Consider the following 26,646-nt stretch of genomic DNA (forward strand, 5'->3'; position numbering starts at 1 on the left):
CTAACAACGTGATTGGCCTGCTTCTGTGTGTTTTGGTATTGGAGACACTCCGTCTCTGTAAAATAGACCACTTTCTGGTTCATATTGTCTGAGCTTGAGAGCGGTTGTTTATTATGTTATGTGCTGTGCGTTGACGTTCTTATATGTCCTTCTATTGGGCGACCTAACCCCTTGGTCTCTGTGTGAGCGTGGGTGGTTCTGATGCTTGGGTCCGTGATACCTTCTGTGTCTAATTTATTTATTGTTCATTTCACATTGCTGTCATTGGCTTTCTTTGCCTATTTTCTACTTTAATTTGTTTTATTCTTTGCTGGGCGCCTTCTGTTTTATCTATGTTGTTTTGGCATGAAACCATGGTAACTTCCCCTTTTTCTCTCTGCTTGAATTTTATGAGATCAGTGCACCCTTCCCTCTTCTCCCATTTTAAGCTCTTTTACTTAATGATATTGTATTCTCGGGGGACGTGATTTTTATTGTTGAGAGTTTTATGTCTTATGTGAGGAATTGAAAGGGAGAATGTTATGATTAGGTGCCGTTACTCCCTAAACTTATGGCTGTTTAAACCTGATGTGCTACAAAGAAATGCTTTGTACCCACCTGAATTCATATTCTTCAATTAATTATGATAGATGCCAAGTCCTTATACCATACTTTTCATCACGTCTTTTATGAAGGTAAGCGTGTGTGAAGGTGCTATAATCAATGAATTTGGTGTATTTTGATTATGGGCCACATATTATTATCACCTATTTGATTTTTGGCCCCCTTGTTTTACCTATGCAACCTTTTTTTAAAATTTTCTCTCCATAATAAATTTAAGTTCTTGCCCTTATTACTGTCATATTTTTATTTCTCTGCGTCTCTTATATGTTTGTTATCTGTAAGAGGCCCGGGTCCAGTTCCTGGCAGTTTTTTGCTAGTTTTGACCAAATCCAACCCACTGGGTCTTCGTCGCATACGTAGTGTCAGTTCAGAGCTTAAATGTTTTTAACATTCGGTATTAACGTTACAGACCATGTGGTTAGAAAGTAGGAAAAAAAAACCCTCACAAGTGGTGGCCAATGTATGCCTTCTAGAGTGTTCTGGATTTGATTGCCATTATTTCCTAGGTACTACACAAGAAGATAACTGGGAAAAGAGCAAGCCAAAGGAAATTTACTTTTGATCTGTGTGAAGACCTCTGAGCATCTTACGTGGCATCTATGAAGTATGAAGAGGTCTGGCCTCGAGGACCATGAAAGTTAAGACACGACACAGAGGCTACAAAGAGACAGAAGTACAAAATTAGTTCTCCATGTAAAAAACCTTACAGCAGCAATATGTTCAGGTTGTGATAATGTAATGTGTGGTGTACCAAATGCAGTGCTAAACATATTCTGTGGTTTCTCATTTTCACGCTAGGCAAATACTGGGGCTTAAGGCTAGAGTCTCTTCCTTCTCAGTCCTATCCCAACGCTGCCATAAGACCTGTTGAGAGCATGTTTGTGCTACGTTTAAAAAAAATGTAAGTTATCTTTTCCATATTCATCTATAAGACAGATGTGCATAGAATAACATTAAGATTAGCAAGATTTAGTACTGTAGATTTAACTTATATACTATCACTACACCAAATGTAAATTACTCATAGTTTTTAAGTATAGTGAATGTATTTATGTAGTTGAAGTATCAGCATTATTCTAATTAACATGTATACATCATCTGTGAATGTTTCTAATTATTGGATTCATATCTCAAATATTAGACCCCTTTTTTTTTTTTTTTTTTTTTTTTTACATTTTTACAACTGCAAAAAGTAAGGGCAGCCAATATGCAGGAACCTCCCTTTCTTGTAGGGTAACGTATAACTTATAGGACTGTCGTAATGAATGCAATAAAATTAGTAAACTGAGATCAACAACTGCACACTCTTGAACACACGATACCATATAGTTGGTGCAAAGCACAGCTATTATTTTCTTAACATATGCATAAGAGTGATGTCAGTGTGTAGTATTTTTAGAGTGTACGAACATAGTTGGTTACTGGTGATGACAAGAACTGAAGGACAGAATAGTCGTGTTTAAATTCAAGATTTTAAACAACACTGCGTGAAAAACTAATTATAACCGACTCTTAGAAGTTCTTAAAAGGTATGGTCAAATGTTCCACCTTTACAATACTATTAAAAAAGCTTATTTAATTATTTAAAAAACATTTAAAAAATAACGGAACATGTTTCATTTATCTTGTAGACGTCATCAGCCGAAAAGATTGAAGATTAAGAACAAAGGACAAATCGTAAATAAGGACGAATCGTAAAAAAAAAAAAAAAAAAAAAAAGTCAATACCATCTACTTAATAGCGAGAAAAGACAGTTTTGGCAGACATTTCATAGACAGGTTAGTCAGCAAAATAGTCAAATCCATTTCAACTTTACTCCGAGAAACAAAAAAGAAAAAGGATTACGCCACCTTCACTTACACCAATAATAATATTTATGAAATCACCAAAATTCTATTTGTCCTCATTCCATAATTGTAACAATAGATCTGGCACTTCCCTCACTATTCCCGTCAACCACTCTTCAATATATAATAGATCCTTCGTTGTGGCTGGGTCACGACTTTGGAATTCACTCCCAGCTGCTGTCAGGAACTCAAACTCAATATAGAAATTTAAGACTGCGTGTAGAGATCACCTGTTGAATACCGCTGATTGTTTCGTGTGTATGATGATGTATGATAGGTTGTGTGATTGTGATTATTATTATTATTATTATTATTATTATTATTATAGTGTAATGTACATAATATTTAGCTTCTTACTCATGTACATAGATCACTTTTATGGCCATACTTATATTTCCATTTACTTTATTACTTATTGTGTTCTCTTTATGCATTGCTTATTTTTCCAGTTTGTATCTTACTTTTTCATTATGACTGTCTCTTTCTCATTTTCTTTATGCTCCGAATTTTATTCTATTTTATTTGTTGAACTCTGCTTTCTTTCTTCATTATATGTTGTCCAAATCTGTAAATTTTAGCTTATCTCTGATTTTATGATAGAATAGTACACTTCTTGTATGTATGTATTATCTGTAGATTAATTATGTGGTTAAGTGTAAGAGAGGGCCACGAGCCCTAATTTTGCCACTGTTCAAATAAAACAAAACAAAACAAAACAAAACAAAACAAAACAAAAAATCAAACAAAAAAATAAATAAATAAATAAATAAATAATTAATTAATTAATTAATTAATAAACAAATAAACAACAAACAAATAACAAACAAACAAACAAACAAACAAAAAATATTCTTAAGAAACATAATGTCAAAATTGCCTTTAAAACAGGCAACAACAACACTAATCTTTTATAATCAGCACAAATCAATAACATTGGGAATAAATACAACAAATCAGATGTGTACAAGTTAAATTGCAACCAATGGTACGCAAGCTACATTGGGCAAACCGGAAGAAGCTTTGGCAGCTTTTTAATTAGATACAAAGAACACGTCAACACCGGCGAACACAAAAAATATTCTGCCATGAGCACTCACATAACAAGAGTCCAATCATTCCGTCACCTCCATAGAGCAGGAATTTAAAATTATTTATATAACAAGGGTAATTTACTCAACGTTTTAGAAAACATCTTTATTAATACAGACCAAAAATGCAATCCTGCTTACAATTTAAACAAAATTTCGGAAATTGTGAACGTAATTTTCGAGGCATCACTCAACAGTTCATATTTCGACAAGCCTCGTAACAAGCTTCTGCACGCAGTCGCTCCCTGCCTATTGGTTCAGACTTTCCCTACTCTCCCCTCATACCAGCCACACACGACCTCCACAGTTCACCTCCAGTCAACCATAAACATCTATACACGCTGAGCTAGCCATTCTTGGGGTAGCGGGAACATAAGTAATCAGATGTGCCGCATTTTTTAAAATTTTCATTCTTTTGTATTACAAGATACTTCAAAAACTTGCCTACTTTTAACGCTAATAATAGCTGTCATTCTCGTTCTTGGGCACTCTACTGCACATTCCACTTATGAAATTACGATCAGATATTTCGCCTACTTCTTTATCAAGAATTGTTAACATCATCACGCCAACAAGACTAACTCAATACCATTTTGCTGGAACCCTCACTCATGTTTAACATACGTTTAACAATTATCTTCATTCCACTGGAACTAGACATTGTGCTCCATATCACCGAGTTTCTACTGACGCATCGGCAATCTGTATGTCAACCCAGCATCATCACGTTGTGAAGAACTCTATTACCAATTTTATTGAACCATCTTAAGTGTCAATATTTTAATTTTCACTTTTAACAGTATTCTAGTGTTGTACTCAGAACATTCCAACATATTCTTCAACATTTAACTGAATCATTCAGTAGTCCGAATTATTTTTAATGTGCTTTTGTCCTTGTCCTTTGTTCTTAATCTTAAATCTTTTCGGCTGATGATGTATACAAGATAGATGAAACATGTTCCGTTATTAAGTATACATATGACAATACGGGCTTTATAATGAAATTCATTTTATGCAATCTTAGTTCTCGCAATGGACAGGAATAATTCAAAATATTCAATCTGCATAAGAAGTTAATAATATTTTGTCTTACCCATAATTTCTGCTGGGCTTTAGTTCCAACTAAGATTCAATATATTCTGCAGATTCGTGTTTAACACATTTGCTGCTACTGTTTCACTGTTGACATTAAGTGGGAGTACATAACAAGTCACTGATGTCTCGTACCGCACTTCGCTGGTGTGTGTGTCACTGGGCACGTGTGACTCTTGCTACAAAAGTAGTTCTGCGGGTTGCTCGTAGATGGCAAAAGTATATTATACGTATATTATTTTGAAATAATGAGATTGTCAGCTGCTAGTCATGTCAAATTCTCACATTTCTCAGCAGGGGGATCCACCAGCGTTTGGTTTAGCAGAAATAATCATTGGAGTCCAGGAGTCGCTCGTGTCTCACGTAGCACAGAGCAGTGTGTTAACATCCCTTCCCACATGCTGATAAAGGTAGATTTACACGAGTATAAATGCATATTTTGATAAACAATAAACAAACATTTTTTGCTTTATACGAAGGTCGATAAAATATAAACAGGATTTTTGTTTCTGAACGTCAACAGTTGGTACGATTGGCCCCACACTTCTGCTATGCTTAGGCAGGACCGCTAGGAGTGGGGAGAGCATGCTGTTAGATATTTCCCGCCATTTCATCAGCAACGCTCACGATGTTGGAGCAATAGGTTTACCCCTCCTCTGCGCAACACATAATTATAAAATTTCTTGCTCATGAAGGAGTTACAGTGGCGGAAATTTGCCAGAGATTGACTGCACAGTTCGGTGATCAAATATTGTCAAGGATGTGTGTGTTTGCCTGGCATAAAAAGTTCAAGGAAGGATGAGAACGTGTGGAAAATCAGCAACATGATCGCCATCCTCGGACCAGCATTACAGACGAAAACATTTGTGCGGTTAAAGACATTACTGACGACGATCGACTGGCAGGAGAGATGCACAATCAATGGTGCTTACTACTGCGAGGTGTTGAACAAGGCGAGGGTTGCATATCGCTGCAAAAGACAAGACCAACCAATTCGACAGGTTGTCCTATTTTTATTTTATTTTATATTTTAGCACTCTCTCTTCCATAATTTTAATGTATCTTCCTATTAAGCATATGTAATTAAGCCATGTATACAAAGATTTTATATTTTATGATATTCTAATAGAATAAGTTTTAAGTTTGTCAAAAATGTTCTAATAGTTCTTAAGTCATTATTTACGTAAATAACAATTATTCGAGATTCAGATTTGGCTGATGATGCTCTATAAGGGAGCGAAACATGTCCCATATATAACTTTTTAACTAATGAAGTTATTTTAAATGTGACAACATTATAATGTATTGAACAGGTGGATTCATAATAAAACTTTATTATTGTATAGGTTGTCCTCCTGCATGACAATGCGTGGCCCCATACTGCAGCTCTGTCTCCCAGCTACAGGAAATGCACTGGACTACACTTGATCATCCTCCTTACACGCCAGACTTATCACCCTCTGATTTCCATTTGTTCAGACCGCTTACCAAAGCTCTTTTGCTTTTTGCTTTTTGTTTTTTTGCTAGTGGCTTTACGTTGCACCGACACAGATAGGTCTTATGGCGACGATGGGATAGGAACGGCCTAGGAGTTTGAAGGAAGCGACCGTGGCCTTAATTTAAAGAAGCTCTAGGAGGGCAATGATTTGAAGATTACGAGAGTGTGGAAGACTTCGTGCGCAACTGGCTGGTGACATGACCCTGTTCTTTTTACGATGAGGGCATCAAAAAGCTGCCCATACGCTGGGACAAAGCATTTCCAAAGCAGGAAACTATGTGGAAAAATAAATTGTAATTGCCTTGTGTTTTTAATAAATGGATTTAAATAAAAAATAAAATCCCATTTATATGTGATCCCCCATCGTTATTAAAGCACTGCATATAAAATTGTAAAATAACATTTTTTAAATAATACTGTTGTCTATTCGAACCCAACAGTCTATTTCCTTCACTGATCTCTCAATTCCCAAAAATATTTACACTCATGATTTCACTAATTTTATTATTATAATCTGGAAATTTATATCTTGAACACAGTAAGTCAACTTTCAGCATTTATATACTTGATTAAAACATCCACTGCACATGAACGGTTTATTTGGGCATTCCTCAAAGTACGTTGTCACCTGCTTTGTTTTCTTGTCAACATTTTTTTATGTACCACATTCTTGTTGAGCTTTGAAGCAATCTATACATAGTGTTCAAACTTTTCTGCCTGGTCTTTCCAATCAGGCTTCTCGTGACCTCTTCAAATTGCAGTAATGGCATTGTTTTCTTCTTTTTCAGACATCATGGTATGAAGAATCCAAGCATTAACCAAGGCTGTTCCAATCATAACTTCTAGGGCTACTTTCCTGTACCATTTTAATCTTTTCCATATACCTGAACAGTATGAAGACATTTGGTCAATGAAACAGATCCTCTATTTAGTTCCATTGTAATCAAGAACAAAGAGAGGCTTCCTGACAGGTGGTTCACTGTCTCTGCTTCTCTTTCCAAAGTCTACTAGAAAGTCACTGTGGCTCAGCAGTATTGAAAGCATTTGAACAGGTCACTTGTCAACCCACTTGATGACTCAAGTACTGTGCTGACACATCTTACCCACCACCTCTCCTTTCTTCGATTTTTTGTTTCACCTAGTTGTATAACAATTTATTACAGAGTTTTTTCCTCCTGTTCAATACATGAAACAGTTTTGACACTTAAGATTTAAAAATCTATATATGTTTCAGTTCTAATCTGGGTTATCTTCAATAGAAAATATTATTAAAACATGGTAATAATTTAAAAAATTAAAATTATATAGAGGAATTTTGCTAGGGGCTTTACGTCGCACCGACACAGATAGGTCTTATGGCGACGATGGGATGGGAAAGGGCTAGGAGTTGGAAGGAAGCGGCCGTGGCCTTAATTAAGGTACAGCCCCAGCATTTGCCTGGTGTGAAAATGGGAAACCACGGAAAACCATCTTCAGGGCTGCCGATAGTGGGATTCGAACCTACTATCTCCCGGATGCAAGCTCACAGCCGCGCGCCTCTACGCGCACGGCCAACTCGCCCGGTATATAGAGGAATGAATATCGGCAAATGGGAAAACAATTTCCAATGTGCGACATCTAAAGATATGGTTAGTTGCCAATAAGTATTGAAACTGCAACAAATATTGCCGAGTTAGAAATGTCTGCAAAAGAAAAGAAAAACCAAATTAATTTGTTGGAAAAGAAGAGAAAGGTGGAGTGTTGAGTTAAATAGTAAAATAACAAACTGACCTCCCGCTGCTCAGTGGAATGGAGTGCTCCTTACCATGGACTAGTGCAAACCAAGTTGTTTGGTGCAGAGAAATGGAGCTGTTGACAGGAGGGGCAAGGAAGGAGGGGCTGAGGATGTAGGTAAGAACTTGAAGTGGGGAAAGCAGAGCCCTCATTCACTGGGGGAGGGATCATGTGTTGTTGGGCATATGTTTACAAAGAAATGGAGTGAAGATTTTGTATAAATTTAATTTTTCATTAATTTCATTTAAATTGTGTTCTGGATTGTTGTATTGATCTATATGGATGTTTGTTTAGGTTTTCTAATATGTTAAGCAAGGGGCTTTTCTGTAAAGAGCAAAGGATTTTTAAAACTTGATTATTCAACATATACTTATGAATGAAATCTTTCATACGTGTGCTGATAGCTGAAAAACTGTTGTACTTGCTGGCATTTAGATGCTCCTGATATCTCATTGTAAAATTCCTACCAGTTTGTCCAATATAGGAAGCTTTACAAGATCGATAATTCTGTACACTCCTGAGTTAAGATAATAATAATAATAATAATAATAATAATAATAATAATAATAATAATAATAATAAAATAAGTTATTATAAAATAAGTTATTATTATTATTATTATTATTATTATTATTATTATTATTATTATTATTATTATTGAGTGTGGGTTAAACAATAGATATGAATTAGTATTTGCTGTTTTATATGCTATTTTTATATCATGTTTTTTGAAGATGATGTAGATATGATAAAGCGTTAATGTGAAAGAAGCATAGCCTTTCTTAGGGGTCGGATCCTGAATTAAAGTGGTATTATGCTTATTCTTGATTTTGTTAATTATTTTGTCTATAAAATGTCTGTTACACCTATTGCTTTCAGGTATGGCAGGTAGCATTTATTTAATTATTGAGATCTTTACACGAAAGAGGAATTATTGAGATCTTTATTTACGGGAAAGAGGAATCTTAAAAGCTCTATGTATCATACTAATACATGCGCTATCTTATGGGCTCCTGGATGTAGTGATGTTTATTTGATGGTATTAATAGTCTATGTGGTTTTCAGTGAATTTAGAAGATAAATTATTACGGGGACAGGGAGAACTAAATAACTCAGTGATTTGTTGCTTTCAGATTATTTCATAAATTTTGTTTGTGGATCTATTTCATTTAAATACAGAAGTTGAGTAGATCGTCACTGTTATTAAGATGTAAATCAATGATGGTGAACACATCATCTACATAGCATGTCCAATGCAAGATACCTTTAAGCGTGCCGATAATTTTGGTTTCTTTGATGTGCTCTAAATATATCTCTGCTAAGACAGATGAACAGATTTTAAATCTTAAGTGTCAAAATACTTTACTGTACTAAACAGGAGGAAAACTTTGTAATAAATTGTTATATAAGTTAGCTGTCTATACAGAAAACCAGGAAATTTATATCTTGTGGTTTTGTTTCACTATCAATGGTAGTCCAAGTCTATTGCTACAAAGGGTCCCACACACAAATGTTTCGTTCCTCACAAGTTCTGCTAGAGCTATACTGGTGTAGAAATTATCAGCATTGAGGATACGACCTTCACTTATAAGTCCACTAATGAACTTCATTACAACAGAATGAGCACGACCAACTCCGCTTTCACTCGCACTGAATTTTCCTGCATAGATCTTCATTCTAACAGTATAGCCTTCTTTCATACATAGTTTATAAACCTTAACTCCATATCTATAAGTTTTGTTAGGAATGTACATTCTGAAAACTACAGCCTCTCCAAGGAATGATAGTTTCATCAATAACCATTTATTTCCCCATTTTCAAGGGGAATTTTCAAAATTTTGGTTTAATTTTTCAATGAGGGGTTGAATTCAATGGTTGATGGTCAGCTTCGTTGTTCACAATTTCCTTTACGTTGCACTAACACAAATAGGTAATATGGCAACGATGGGATAGGAAAGAGCTAGGGTGGGAAAGAAGTGTCCGTTGCCTAAACACTTTTCATGCCAGGCTGTTAATGTAGTGGTCGTGCTAACAATACCAAGGCAATTTTAATGAAAATGCAAACAGGAAAACATTCTCCTGCTTACACTTTGGAGGTAAATCCATATTCCTTTTTTTTTTTTTTTACTTTTTTTTTTTTACAGCACACAGGTGAATAGAGAACATACGAGTGTCACTATAATTGCAATAGAGTTTAATTTTTTTATTTAATAATGTTTGAATTTTTAATTTGTTTTTTAAATTTAAATTTCAAATTTGCCCTTATTTTTACTTATATAGTGTATTTTTTATCACTGGTATGATGCCTTTGTGAGAATAGTTTTCTGTTCAAAATTAAGTGAATAAAGTTTGTATGTAATTCTTGATAGTAGATTTTGAGATTGACTAATTTTTACAAAATTATGCACACGCAGGTTAAATACACAATGACCTCCGGTATTAGGCGGATTATCTGTGTCACCTGTACCTTTCTCCCAGTCACTGTTCGAACTATCAACAGAATCTGAGAAAACATCTGTCAGTTCACATTAACTATCAGAGCTACTTGAAATTATTCCTACCTACGTCGGAGATACATTCACCACATGGCATTGCCTAGGCAATGGACTTACAAAAATATCACTGTTGTCAGAAGATGTACAGTCGTCACTGTCATCGAGCGATAAATAGCTCTCTAATAAATCACTGAATGTTAAAACATTGGGTATTTCATCCTCTTTCATATACTTAGTCATCTTTACACTACTGGAGGTAAATAAACAAATGTATAAACAAGCGTGATAACAAGCGACACGAAGCAGCAGAGCATAGGGCTACCACGCACGAAACTTGCAATGCGTCAAAAGAAAGCTCTTACAAAACTTCACTGATATCCACATCGCATGTTATCGATATTTCCAGAGAGTAAAAGCTTCAATATTTCCAGAGGTATTACTTATGCTGCCATCGTGCAGCAGGGAATGAAGATACAGGCGAAAGAAAAACATGACCAGCAGATCGGCCCCCGGCATTTTTAGCAGCAGCTCAGATGGCCGGTAGATCGGCTGCCTGGCACTGTAAGAGCTAAGGTACAGCCTGGTGTGAAAATGGGAAACCACGGAAAATCATCTTCAGGGCTGCTGACAGTGGGGTTCGATCCCACTATCTCCCGGATGCAAGCTCACACCTGCGCGCTCCTAAGCACATGGTCAACTCTCCCAGTCAGCTTTGCTGTATGTGAAGTCTCAGAATCTCAAGAGAAGAAGGAAACGATCCCATGGCATTACCCGTTCAATCAGTGTTGCCAACTTAGTGGATTTTCCGCTAAATTTGGCGGATTTAGAAGACTGTTGGCGGAGAAATATAACATTTAGCGGACAGCAGAATTCTTGGCAGAATTCTAGATTTATTATAGCGGAATTTGGTGTTTTATCCATTTTACGTTTTTCTAAATTTGTACTCCAGTCTCTCTCCGAGCTATTCCATATTTATTATTGTCAGGAGCTAGCAGTCACATGAGGAAAACATGTTATTTGGATTTGATGTTATGAAATCATGGTATCATAAATTTGTAATGCGTGGTGAAAGGTTACTTATCTCTTAGTTGACGAATGACAACAGATAATGAAACTGCGAGAGAGTAGCATTTATATTTATGCTAGGAAGGAAGACCGTTTAATGAACTGGCCTGTTCTGTGTGTGGCCCTTGAGGTAAAGGATTCACCTAGTTTGCACCCGGCAGTAAAACGCCTACAAGTTTTAGCCCGCCGGCTCGCAGGCAGGCGTTAATCCCAGTGAAACTCACAGATCAGGTGAGTACAGACATTTACTTTTATTTTTAGTATTATTTATTATTATTATTGCTCATTATTTGAGATCGCATTTCTTGGTGGAATTTTAGCGGATTTTTAGTAGTATTTAGCGGATCTTGAAAATATAAGTTGGCAACGCTACATTCAATAAGTCGCACATCATAAGTCATTCTTGGACCAGTATGAGTTGATATTTGGGTGAGGACCACGACCCATACACATGATAATTCTTCCTAGAAATTGTTTCATTTCTTCAATATTAGTTTCCTTCCATTTCAAACTTCTGGACTTTCTTTTCTCATTATGATTTTGCTTAAACTGTATGGCATACCTTTTGGTTTCCTGAACCATCATTTCTAGTAGACTTATCACTGAAGAGAGAGTATATATCAATGGGCTGTCTGTTTTCTAAATGCAACTGAACCTTTGCCTCCCCAGTAAAAACAGGGAAGCCTAAATCATTTCTGGTTAAATCACCCCAAATGCAGTCTGATTTTCCTGACTGTGTTTTAGCTTGTTCACCATCACTTTCACTGTGGCTCTGTGTCGGTTCCAGAGGACACTGATGAAGAAGAACTTGATAATGAAATACTGGGATCCTAAATATCATTACATTCAATATTTTCATATCCTAAAAGATCCTCAATATGCAACTCCTCTAATGGTTTTTATAAACAGGATCTTCTGATTCATTGTGAAGAACCCAAACTGGAAAAAAACCCACACACTCTCTCTCTCTCTCCTTATAGTTGAGAATAAGATGATGAACTCTATAACTTTCTGTAATGAAAGTATCATTCTTAGCATGATGCTGCATAGGAAGATACCCAATTGTAAATCCTGCAGTTACGTCGCACGCTGTCGCAGCAGATTCCTCCAGGCCAATAATGACACTACAGCATGATAATATTACAGGATATTAGAATCATTCTGTATTGACAGTTTCCACTTTAATTTAATCCTCCTTTGTAAAGCATGATAATACTTGATAAACTATGTAAAGCTCCTACTGTTGTCCACTGCAGTTGAGCAAGACATCTGTCATCTAATAAAAATGTAAGGCAGTGGTGACTTGTTTAGCAAATAGTGAAAATTGTATTACTGTACATCCGTGACTCATGAGGAGTCACCCGCGCCTCGTAGTATAAGGTAGCTGTCAAATGTACACCAATGCCATAGATCATAGATACCCCCTGTGACTTGCTGTCATGCTGTTATATCGTAGCAGCATAAGCTTAAATGCGTGTTTTGTCCAGCACCACACTTTAGTGCTGTATGAGTCATATGTGACTTACAAGGCAGTGAGCGTGTTAATCATATCATGAGTTACAGCAAAACCATAATTTCTCAACTCAGTTATATAATCTAGTACTTGGGTATTGATGCCAGGATATTTACCTTTACAGTACCACGCATAAACCTAACTTTTATTTGCCACACTCAGTTTTTATTTTTGGACATCCCAATATTTCAGCATGTTAAATTGAATATTAAATTCTTTGTCTGTTGGCTTCACAGCTTTTTCTGCAAGAGACAGTTTTTAATTTGAAAGCTGTTGTAGAAGTACACTTCTAGTTTTTTGTGTTCTTTATCTCGATAATTAAAAGAAAAATAACTTAGCAGTACGCTGTTATTAGTTATTTAAAGATCCTCCTTATCAATAGAATTCAAAAGCCTAGTATATTTGCTTAGTATAACTAATAACAGTGATTTAAATCAATGTGGACCATGGGGGCCATTTTTGGTCAAAATTATAGATACTTAGCAGTAGACTATCACAAAAAACATAGGTCAGTATCAAATGGAAGTTATGGCATTGTTGTAGATTCATTAACATTCAAAACACAATTCTGCACTGTTACAGTAGTGCTATGAAAGAATTCGCTACAAAGTGGAGCCCATTTCCTTCTTTGACAAGTTACGTTTATTCACTATGTCCTGAAATGCTGGGGGGCAGAGAAGGGGAACTAATACACAAGTACATACAGTATATAGACAGATGGGTAGGTCAGTGAGAGAAGAGGACAAACATGAAAACACAAAAGGCTCGCTCAATCAGTCAATCCAATCACTCAAATAAATCAATAAACAAATCAATCAATCCAATCAAGCAATCAATAAACAAATCAATCAATCCAATCAATAAACAAATCAATCAATCAATCAATCAATCAATCAATCAATCATCTGCTGCCCAGGTGGCAGATTCCATTTTGGGAAGTGTACATCATAAACTGATAGACATTGTTTCCTACTTACTATGCCACTGCAGAAGAAACCAATGGTAAAGAATTAGACTCTAGTACTTGTTGATATGCTTCAATTAAACCATCATCTGGAGAGAACTGGAAGAGTTGGGCAATCCTCCTTGCTTTAGTGCAGATGTTTTTAATATCTTCCTCAGATGGCTTTGCTGGAAGCTGGGCAATTAAATTGCCAATATATGTTCTAACAATTTTCAGACAATGATTTTTGCAGGAATATTTACTAAGTGTTATCCGTGTTTCAAAATCTGATTTGAGCCTGTAAATATTTTTCACTTCTTTAAGAGGTACATCATCAATGTCAACTTTTGTCTTGCTAAAATTTATGGAAGTGGAACAGAGCAGGTTCATGTACTTGTAACCCACATCGGACTGTCCTTCAGCAAGAATTCTGCATTTAATCCGCTCACAGCATTTCTCAAAAAGATCTGGCTCCAAACTGTGCACTATTTCAAGAGCTTTCATTTCCTCATCCCCTTCAATATAGCTATCGATGCAGAGCATGTAAGCTTCCTCACGAAGATGTACAGACTTGTCTGCAATAAGCAAAGCTTCCTTCAACATATCTTTCTCTCCCTGCTTTATTATTTTGCGAATAAGTAATAACAAGATCTTGAACTGGAAGAAGAAAGAAAGAAAACACATTAGTAATTTCAAATTTTGAATACCTTGTAGTAATGTAACACAATCCTGGGTGTGATCATGCTTGAAAATGCAACCATAAATAGGGGGAATTAATTTTAAATGGATTTAATTTCAGTACAAAATTCTGATTATTTTTAAAAAGTACATAGGTCCAGTTAAAAAAAAACAAAGTTTTCACAAAAAGTAACAAAGAAAACACTGGTGAGCAAGAATTACAACCTTCCAAAAACCTACATTACATAAATACATTATCATTATAGACTGATGTGCCAATCAGCGTTCAGTCGGCAAGTCTCTGAATTTACTAGACATTGCCACAATCCCCTATTTGCAACCAATTTTGTGGCCTCATTTAGTTCTATACCTCTTATCTTTAAATCGTTAGAAACTGAGTGTAACCACCGTCATCTTGGTCTCCTTCTACTTCTCTTATTCTCCATAACAGAGTCCATTATTCTTCTAGGTAACCTATCCTCCTGAATTTGCCTCACAGGACCCCACCACTGAAGCCGGTTTATGCGTACAGCTTCATCCATCGAGTTCATTCCTAAATTAGCCTTTATCTCCTCATTCCAAATACCCTCCTGCCATTGTTCCCACCTGTTTGTACCAGCAATCATTCTGGCTACTTTCATGTCTGTTACTTCTAACTTATGAATAAGATATCCTGAGTTCACCCAGCTTTTGCTCCTGTAAAGCAAAGTTGGTCTGAAAACAGACCGATGTAAAGACAGTTTCGTCTGGGAGCTGACTTCCTTCTTACAGGATACTGCTGATCGCAACTGCGAGCTCACTGCATTAGCTTTACTACACCTTGATTTAATCTCACTTACTATATTACCATCCTGGGAGAACACACAACCTAAATACTTGAAATTATCTACCTGTTCTAGCTTTGTATCACCAATCTGACATTCAATTCTGTTGAATTTCTTACCTACTGACATCAATTTAGTCTTCAAAAGGCTGATTTTCATACCATACTCATTGCACCTATTTTCAAGTTCCAAGATATTAGACTGTAGGCTCTTGGCACAATCTGCCATTAAGACCAAGTCGTCAGCATAGGCCAGACTACTACTACTACTACTACTACTACATTTCCACCTAACTGAATCCCTCCCTGCCATTTTATACCTTTCAGCAGATGATCCATGAAAAATACGAACAGCAAAGGTGAAAGATTACAGCCTTGTCTAACCCCTGTAAGTACCCTGAACCAAGAACTCATTCTATCATCAATTCTCACTGAAGCCCAATTGTCAACATAAATGCCTTTGATTGATTTTAATAATCTACCTTTAATTCCATAGTTCCCCAGTATGGCGAACATCTTTTCCCTCGGTACCCTGTTATATACCTTCTCTAGATCTATGAAACATAAACACAACTGCCTATTCATCTCATAGCATTTTTCAATTACCTGCTGCATACTGAAAATCTGATCCTGACAGCAACTCTGTGGTCTGAAACCACACTGGTTTTCATCAAACTTCCTCTCAACGACTGATCGCACCCTCCCTTCCAAGATGCCAGTGAATACTTTGCCTGGTACACTAATCAATGAGATACCTCGATTTCATGTTCCCTTGCTTATAGATAGGTGCAATTACTGCTTTTGTCCAATCTAAAGGTACCATACCAACACTCCATGCTAATCTTATTCTATGAAGCCATTTCATCTCTGCCTTCCCACTATACTTCACCATTTCAGCTCTAATTTCATCTATTCCTGTTGCTTTATGATCATGGACTTTATTTACCATCCTTTCCACTTCCTCAAGCATAATTTCACCAACATCATTTTCCTCCTCCCCATGAGCTTGGCTGTTCGCAACACCAGGAAGATTTCCTTTTATGTTGAGAAGATAATCAAAATATTCCCTCCACCTCTCCAATGATTCCCTGGGATCTATTATGAGTTCACCTGAATTACTCAAAACACTGTTCATTTCCTTTTTCCCTCCTTTCCTAAGATTCTTTATTACTGTCCAGAAAGGCTTCCCTGCTGCTTGACCATGCCTTTTCAAGTTATCACCAAAATCTTCCCATGACTTCTTTTTGGATTCAACAACTATTTGTTTCGCTCTGTTTCTTTCATCTACGTACAAATCCCTGTCTGCCTCGGCCCTTGTTTGGAGTCATTTCTGATAAGCCTTCTTGTTACGTTTACAAGCTGCTCTCACTTCATCATTCCACCAAGATGTTTGCCTTTTTCCATCTTGTCACATAGCTGTTCCTAGGCATTCCCTTCCTGTTTCTACTACAGCATCCCTGTATGCCACCCATTCTCTTACTATATCCTGAAGCTGCTTACTGTCTACTGTTCAAAACTTCTCACTAATCATATCCATGTACTTCTGTCTAATTTCCTCGTCCTGGAGATTTTCTACCCTTATCCTTTTGCAGACAGATTTCATTTTCTCTATCCTAGGCCTAGAGCTACTTAGTTCACTACAGATCAGATAGTGGTCTGTATCATCGAAAAATCGCCGGAAAACTCCTACATTCCTAAGAGATTTCCTGAATTCGAAGTCGGTTAAGATATAGTCTATTATGGATCAGGTACCCCTAGCCTCCCATGTGCAGCGGTGAATAGCTTAATGTTTGAAGAATGTATTCGAAACTACTAAACCCATACTAGCACAGAAGTCCAGCAAACACTTCCCATTCCTATTAGCTTCCATATCTTCCCTACATTTACCAATCACCCTTTCGTATCTTTCAGTTCTATTTCCAACTCTCGCACTGAAATCGCCCATTAGCATTATCCTATCCTTGCTGTTGACCCTGACCACGATGTCACTCAATGCTTCATAAAACTTGTCAACTTCATCCTCATCTGCACCCTCACATGGTGAATACACAGAGACAATTCTCGTCCTAATTCCTCCAACTGCCAAATCTACCCACATAAAAACCTGACCATGTTTATTTGGTACGACTTCTGGTTGGGTTTCTAAAAATACAATGGTTGCCAGAGCTATTTCCACGTTTGTAGTGGTCAAAATCTGAAAGTCAACATTTTTATATACCCTAACAGCTATTTCTTAATGCTATGTAAACATGTATTTATCAACTATACTAAGGTTTTCCAAGCATGGAGACGTATACTTTCATTTTTACTAGCATAAAAATAGGGCACACAATACATGTTATCAAAATTAATTACTTAAGAAATATTAAGCTAAATTATTCAATTACCAATCAGTAAAATTTCCAATTTATTCCAAAAATTTGGAATAATACCATTGTATTTTCTCATTGTAATTAATGTGATAACAGATTCCTTTATATCCGACACAGTATCAGTAATATTCTAAATATTTTGCAGTTTAAAAAAGATCAACTAAGCTTTGTTTCAAATTTTTAGGTTCAATTTAATACACCACTGAACGTCACAAATGAGCCCTTATTAAGTGTTTGACTTTCACAAGAAAGGTTGCTTTACAGTACTGATTATGTGTTAATGTGAATAACATCCAGAAACATGCCTTTGCTGGCAAGACCTAGTGTGTACAGTGCACTATGTCTTTTGGTATAGGCTAGAGCAATTTTGTTACTTTAATTGATCTGTCTGTCGCAGTCTCATCCTTGGATTTGACAACATGAAAGTGACTGAGATATGAGCAATGCTAGTAATGCAGCCAGTCCCTGCTATGAATGGTGCTCATAGTGCCAGTTGGTTCAAAAAAGGAAATAGGAAGAAATGTGAAAATTATAGAGTTATAACCCTATTTTTACAGGGGCTAAAAATAATGGAGAAAGTCATAAACAAAAGACTGAGGGATATAATAGAAAAACGTAGGAAGAACAATACGGCTTAAGACGAAATAGATCAAAAACAGACTTGATATTTACACTAGGGTGCGAACGATAATGGAAAAAAATCTTGAAAGGAACAAGGAAATCGTCGTATTTTTGGATTTGAAAAAGCTTATGATACAGTTAAGAGAAAATGAATGTACCAAAATCATTAACATGATAAAAATGTTGTGTCATGAGAGTAAAAGTAGTGTACAAGTGGGGAGTGCTGACTGAAACATTTTATACAAAAAAAGGTCTCAAGCAAGGAAGTGCACTGTCACCATTATTGTTTATTACATTGATGGATAAAATCATAAAACGTGTAAAACAGAGTATCAGTAGTAATGAAGTGAGTGCTTTGGTATTTGCAGATGATGTGGAGAATGTAAAATAGTTTACATATCTGGGTAGCATTATTAATGGAAGTAATGAAATCAACCCTGAAATTAATAACAGACTGAGTAAACTTGTGAAAATTTGGATTTTATAATTCCACCTTTACAATACTGTAATTGTCTTTATTAAAAAGACTACATTAAATTACACTCGTGAAACATGTTTCGTCCTCTTATAGGACATCTTCAGTCACAAATACGAATACATAACATTGAAAATAAGGCGAGGACACATTAAAATAAGTAAATGCAAAGTCTTTGTATCCTGTGACGCGGCGTGATGGCGTCTTGTCAATCTTCAATGTTAAAATTGTGCGGCGTGAACATGATATGAAGCATGAAGTCCAATTAAAATCATATGTTAAAACTGTTGTTCAAAACAATGAATGGTCAATTTTAAAACACCGTAAGTGGCTATGCGAATAAAATTATGTGCATATTGTACATAAAACAGTGTTGTGGTGATGCCACATTATAATAGCTTTCTTGATTAGGAGGTGGAGTTATACTGATGCAAGTTGAACCTGATTGTGTGTTGACAATAGGGGCTTTTAAGATTCTTTAAGGCCTTTAACCCTCAAATGGTCTATGTAAACGACTGTTACGGTCACACGATTTTCAGTATTTTTGTATACTTTCACTAAAAATTCTTAAAAATAGGTTTTAAAAGAAAATCATGCAGTGTAATGCATTTTATTAAATCATAATATCATAGGCTATTGAAATAAATATATTTTTGTTTTGGTGCTGCCATTGGTTTTTGGGGTTTCGTTATAACCGCATAACCTTGGATGGTGCTATTTGAGGATCCAACCAGCCTCTGGGCTGATGACCTAACAGACAGAGACCTTTCATTATATCTTTACAGCCATCCTGAGTTTCCAAAAAAGTGTTCCAAAACTATATTATCAAAATGTTTGCGTACATACCAGACACTAAAGTACTCGACTTACCTGAGAAAGTCAAATCACAATGTTGTACACAATTTTATGCACTTCAACAAAATATAAACACTTTAGATGTTATATACACAAATAAGGATATATATACACATATACACAAGCACCAGAACGCCCCCGCAAAGTCACTCAGAGGAGCTACCAGAACTAGACTGCTCTCTCCTTTTTCTTCCTCTGTTTTCAGGCCTCCATAAGTGCTGTAAATTGTGGTAACACCCCCTGTGAACTGCACAGTTACAACCAGGGCACAAATGCCGGGTCCTTTCCCTTTTTTGTTGGTCTACAGATTACGCATAAACGTTCCAGCTTTCCAGGAATTCTGTCAATGTCAATGTCACTGTCATTATCATTCATATCACACGCGTCACTCATTATTTCATCCAACATCTTCCGAATGGAACTTGAACCCAAATTTCTTGGGACTTGAAACTAAAGTACTCGCCATTTCCACAAAACACTGATAAAAACAGCGCGTACAACAAAACGACACCGTGACGGGCAAGGCGCCATATTGTACTGCGCAGTTAAGGTAGCGAGCCTAACGACTGAATTTTAAGGCTGTGCAGTACATTTAAACGGCAGTCTACAACCTAGCAACTAGAGTAAAAAGAGAGACTGTAATCTGCAGCTTAAAATGATACTACATAAGAGCACATTTGTGTGTTACTACACATAACGAGAGCGTGTCTAATGAACGGCTGCAAAACAGTCAATGTATCGTCGTTGACCACAACAACGTGTACAAAAACGGCGATGCATCGTCGTTTAACCATTTGAGGGTTAAGGCCCCTGTTGTCAACACACAATCAAGTTCAACTTGCATCAGTATAACTCCACCTCCTAATCAAGAAAGCTATTATAATGTGGCATCACCACAACACTTTTTTATGTACAATATGCACATAATTTTATTCGCATAGCCACTTACGGTGCTTTAAAATTGACAATTCATTGTTTTGAACAACAGTTTTAACATATGATTTTAGTTGGACTTCATGCTTCATATCATGTTCACACCGCACCATTTTAACATTGAAGATTGACAAGACGCCATCACGCCGCGCCACAGGATACAAAGACTTTGCATTTACTTATTTTAAAGTGTCCTCGCCTTATTTTCAATGTTATGTATTCGTATTTGTGACTGAAGATGTCCTATAAGAGGACGAAACATGTTTCACAAGTGTAATTTTTTTTTTTTTTTTTTTTTTTGCTAGGGGCTTTACGTCGCACCGACACAGATAGGTCTTATGGCGACGATGGGATAGGAAAGGCCTAGGAGTTGGAAGGAAGCGGCCGTGGCCTTAATTAAGGTACAGCCCCAGCATTTGCCTGGTGTGAAAATGGGAAACCACGGAAAACCATTTTCAGGGCTGCCGATAGTGGGATTCGAACCTACTATCTCCCGGATGCAAGCTCACAGCCGCGCGCCTCTACGCGCACGGCCAACTCGCCCGGTCAAGTGTAATTTAATGTAGTCTTTTTAATAAAGACAATTACAGTATTGTAAAGGTGGAATTATAAAATCCAAATTTTCACAAGTTGATACTTTGACAATACGGGCTCTAATATGAAATTTATAACGTGCAAGACTAGTAAAGGTACAACGTTTTATCATCAAGTCAGAGAGCTTTTATCGGATAACAAAGCACCCAAGCGAACGAAATTAACATTATATAAACAGCATTTCATACCAAGAAGAGATAGAATTCAAAATATTAAAATCAGAGAAGAGCTAATATAGAACCATTAGTACAGAACATACAGAAAACACGACTGAGATGGTTCGGACATGTAAAATGAATGGGAAAGGAACGGGTAGCAAGAAGGGAATTGGAAAGAGAAGTTAAGGGAAAGAGACCAGTTGGAAGACCAAGAAGAAGGTGGATGGATCAGATTTGGAAGGACAGAAAGGAGTGGGACATTTGATGATGATGAGTGCCAGTAGGTGCATGGGCTTGGCAGACATACGTAACAGCAACTTGTGGCTCAGTGGGGAAAGCAACAGAAAACCACCTCACTCCTCATTTCCCCAGTACGCCTGTTCAGCAATGACTGCTGCTGAGGACCCAACCAACCTCCGGGCTGGAGATAGCGAGAGAGAGAGAGAGAAAGAGAAAATAAGGAAGTTAAACATGACAGGATAAACGCAATGACTCAGCATTGGAACAGAAGACTGCAACAGAAAAGAGACAAGGACAAGCATGAAAACACCCACAACCTTATATAACTACTCCCATCTCAAAATAAATTAGCTCTCTCCTAATCAATCTCAGTTCTTCTACATCCACATTTCTTCTCAGCCCCCATCAAGTTCATTTCTGCTTCACAGCTCACTGAAGGACCATTTCAACAGATCTTCCTCCATTGCTCTAAACTAGTTTTGCACTTTGAAACCCCAGTGCATAGCCGGTTAAATATCTTCCAACCAGGGAAAGCCGGATTATGACCAGGTGGTAGTTCTTTAAATGGAACGATGGGGGAAACTAGTTCTCGGCTTTCCATTTCTGAAGCTTGCTAGCTTTTCCACTTCCTTCTAAAGGCACTGCACCCACCAGAAAGCTATGACGGGATCAAAGTCTAGGTCTGGCCGGTTGATGGTCATATAATGCATGCCTATGGTCCATTTCTTGTTTCTTCCTTTCTGCCTCTGTGGCAACTTCTTATCTTGGGTGATACAATGCTAGCAAGGAGGGTGCAGATGGACAGGAGTAGGTCTCAGGCAGCCTGTAATGAGGTGAACCATTCAGTTGAGGACTAGCCAACCCACTTTGCATAACCTGATGCATTCCATGCAGGAGCGGCATATTCGGCTGCAGCGAAGCAGAATGCCAAGCCCAAAGTTCTGAGTACTGTTTGTTGTGCTCCCCACATTTTGTCAGCAAGCATTTGCAGGAGGTTGTTTCTAGCATTGGCCTTCATTCTTGTGTTAAGGCAATGTTGTCTCAACGTAAGGAAACTATTTAAAGCGACCCCAAGATATTTTGGATTAAAGCTGTGTTCTAGCTGCTGAAGGATTCAGTATCAGGAAGTAGCTTGATAGTTTGTCCAGAGCCAATGCCAACTGTTCTAATTCTTCAAAGCTCTTTCCTTGAGCAGCAATAGCTGGATCATCTGTACAGATAAACTGCCTGGTCATCTCATGTAAGATTTGATCGTTTGTGTAGATGTATAGCAAAGGGGCAAGAACAATGCCTTTGGAATGTCCATTCTTCTGCAAGCATCACCTGCTGTTTTTCCCAATGAGATCGACATGAAAGGTGCCAATTCAAGATGTCAACTGAAAGTCCTTTGGGAAGTGGTACAGCTTCTGTAGCAGTTTGTTATAGTTAACTCTGTCCAAAGGTGAAAGTAGAATTGATGAGGCAAGGCCAGTGATCTTTCCTTCTTCAAAACAGTCTTCTGAATATTGCACTAGGCTTAATATCTGACCACAGCAGGATATCCCAAATTAAAAGCCAGATAAACTTTCAAAAAGATAAATACAGGTGGTGAAAGTCTAGGAACAAGGACAAAGACAACAGATGAAAAAGGAACGCAATGGATCCATATAAATTATGAAAAGGAACAAACAAGTGACAAATGAAGTCTCAGCTTCTTCCTAGACATTTTCCCAATTTGAGCTGGAACCTGATGTGGATTTGGGCCAGTTTTAAGGCCAGTTGTCCTTCTTCATGCCAATCCCATGTGGAGGAATATGCACACTATTGTGTTTCTGTGGTGGTTGGTAGAAGCGTGTATATGAAGAGGTGTATATTAAGACTAACACAAACATCCAGTTTGTGACAGAGGAATTAACAGTGATGCTGGCCATTCAAATAGGGAGCAGAATTCTGAAGATAGCATTCAACTTGAATTTTTAAAATTTAAAACTAATAGCAATCTATTTGTAAGAATATATTTCAACATTACTTTGTGAGCAAAGGTAACTCAATATTGAAAATGGATACAAACTATGTCCAATGTCCATTTCTACTCTTGTACTTACCGAGCTGGAGTTCAAGTATCGCAGGTCAAAATTATATTTCTTGAACACAATTTTAGCTGCAATCAAATGTTGCTGTGTTCTTATTTCTGCCACAAGGGGGTGGTTAAGTTGCAATCCTTGCTCCGCAAGCAATGTCACTGTATTGCTCCAGGGGACGGGAGCAGCTTTCAACACTTCTAAGATACAGTGAATACGAGCCTGTAAGACAGCAAAATAATTATAGTGCATATGTATATTAAAATTGTAAAGTCAAATAATCTAAGAAAAATCCCATTTAGTGTTTATCTTGAGTCTAATAATTTAATATTAAAGAACACTGAACAATGATCTTTTGTACTGCAGGAACTTAAATATCATAGTCATAAATGGAAAACATTTTATTCTATGACAGCAATTACCAATATAAACAACAGAAACAGTAACCTTGCTCTGAATTTCCATGGACATTGCTTGAACTAAGCTACTTCACTCTCTATACGATCTGAAAAATAGGTCATTTTTGGGTCAATAAAAACTGCTGTGAACTAATTTCTGAAATAGTTACAAAATTCTGAAATCAATATTTTTAAATTCACGGACTGTATTTATTTGATAGTCTCAAGCAGCCTGTAATAGGATAAACATGACAGCCAGTGTGAGAAGAGGGAGCAATAGAAAGAGACAAGCACAAACATAAAAACACAACACTGCCTCTCTGCTTATTAATATCGGTTCTACATACATTTCATTTCACCCCCACCCCCCCGTTGAGCTCGATCCTGCTTCCCAGCTTCATCAGAAAACAGCCAATCGGACATCAAGACACACTCAGAGGCCATCGTGACACATGTTCAGTCTTTGTGTGAGAGGTATAGGATAAAAAGAAAGCCAGATAAAGACAGGAAAAGGGAGGAGACAAAGAGAAAAATTAATACGGGTGGTAGAAGGATTGGATTGTCCTTTTCTCTTCTTTCTATTGCTTTCTCTTCCCACACATACCTGTCATGATGTTAATCCTATTGTTTTTTTTCATGTTGCCACTGATGCTTCCATGGCCCGTACTTATAGACATGATACTATATAGGCTTTTGGGCTTATGCCGTGTCAAGAAAATAAGGTGAAATTCTTTACGTTTCGCAGAGAACTGTGCTCTGCATCCTCAGAGAAATCTAGACTGTCCACGAGAAAGGCTTCTTACACAATGACTCTTTAAAATTTAGAGGTTGTAATAGAAGTGGAAATGGTACGTTCATTCGCCACCAGATGGCTCCCAGGACGTGGCAGAACACTAGCGTTCGAAGCGGAAGCTGACCGAATCATCAGAATCAGCCTCCTCCTCAAAATGCTCCAGGATTATACAGGAAGCTGTGGAAATACGTAGAAATCCCAACAATTTCAACAGGGACACCGGCTATCAATTAAGTAATACCTGGTTGCCAGCCATTAAGAATTTATGTAGGTAGTTCCCTTCCCTGTCCTTTCACTACTGTTATTTTGCCTTGGTGTTTTCCAAATTCGTACGTTTCTCGTCGCCAGATGTTTCATTCCAGACTTGTCTGTATGTCATACACCTGTCAATGTCATATGTTACATACACACGTTATGTGAAAGTCTTAGACTGTTTCTGATGGTTCAGTCAGCTTCCGCTTCGAACGCTAGTGTTGTGCCACGTCCTGGGAGCCATCTGGTGGCGAACGAATGTACCATTTCAACTTCTATTATAACGTCTAAATTTTAAAGAGTCATTGTTTAAGAAGCCTTTCTCGTGAACAGTCGAGATTTCTTCTGAGGACACAGAGCACAGTTCTCTGCGAACGTAAAAAATTTCTCACCCCACATCAGGAAATAGGATTAAGGGGTGATGTACAATAAGTTCTACTGCTTACTCTGTAAGCTTCTTCAGTCAAACTATTCATTTTACCTACAAATTTTTTAGAGTCCGAGCTGGATGTGCAAGTGACCTGAGCAAGAAGACTGAAATGTTCCTTTAACACACATAAGTGCAACCATTAGTTTTTTTTTTTTTTAAATTAAAAAGCAGATCAACATTTTTATAGGAAAACAAATTCTTAATTATGTATTTACACTTAACTGGTTTAGGATTTTATTGCAAAAAGCCTGTGCCAAAAAAACAGGAAAGTAGATTTTGCTGCAAAACTACTAATTAGAAGGAAAGTACATAGGAATTTTTTTTTTTTTCTCTCTAGAACACTGAATTCGAATTACACTGGGTGGGCTGCTTTCTTTAATAGGACTAAGGATTCAGGCAGCAGATTCACTTTCAACCTTTAGTTACATACCGGTAGTCTGGACTTGCAATCGCTCACTATTTTTCCAACTTGCCCTACCTTTTAAACTACCTGCTCTCCTGATAGGCTGATAATATGGAAGAAATAAGATTTCAAATAGTAAAAGATATACTGAAATTACATGAGTGGTTCCCAAAATTACCTTTCATATCCTGTACAAACTCACGAACTTTCCCTATATTAGTTCACATTAATTCAGGAAGGTCACAGAAAATTGAATACAAAATGTGTTCCTTACCGATACGTTATGGATGTTCCCTATGAGGATAGCCGCAGCTTGCTCACCAACATCGCTGATTTGATCACCATACAAGCTTGACATCGACTTGATTATCAATTCAATATGCAAGATGATCATCTTATCCCAATCCAAGTTGTGTTTCAATATGTAATGTTTGACAAATCCATTCAACACTGCATGTATATCATGATGGTACAGTTTACTCAATATGCAATGCACCACTTGATATTTATCATCCTAAAAGAGCAAAGGAAATCAATACATTTTAATAATACCATACTCATCCAAAAAGTAATCAATTTTTCTAAGCCATTTCATAAAGTAGTTTGAAAATGTAAGGTGACTAGCTCCTCCTCCACAATATCTA

General features: G+C 37.0%; 1 protein-coding gene across 1 annotated transcript in view; it reads right to left on the reverse strand.

Annotated features, from left to right (window-relative positions):
* Positions 1-26,646, reverse strand: part of rod (rough deal) — a 404,971-nt gene that overhangs the window by 192,674 nt on the left and 185,651 nt on the right. Inside the window, exons 13-15 of the mRNA XM_067146037.2 lie at positions 26,277-26,516; positions 23,751-23,948; positions 13,952-14,574 (exon numbers count right to left, since the gene is read on the reverse strand). Of these exons, the coding sequence (XP_067002138.2) occupies positions 13,952-14,574; positions 23,751-23,948; positions 26,277-26,516 (1,061 nt within the window). The remainder of the gene's footprint in view (positions 1-13,951; positions 14,575-23,750; positions 23,949-26,276; positions 26,517-26,646) is intronic.

The sequence above is a fragment of the Anabrus simplex genome, chromosome 4, assembly GCF_040414725.1.
Source record: "Anabrus simplex isolate iqAnaSimp1 chromosome 4, ASM4041472v1, whole genome shotgun sequence".
Taxonomy (NCBI): Eukaryota; Metazoa; Arthropoda; class Insecta; order Orthoptera; family Tettigoniidae; genus Anabrus; species Anabrus simplex.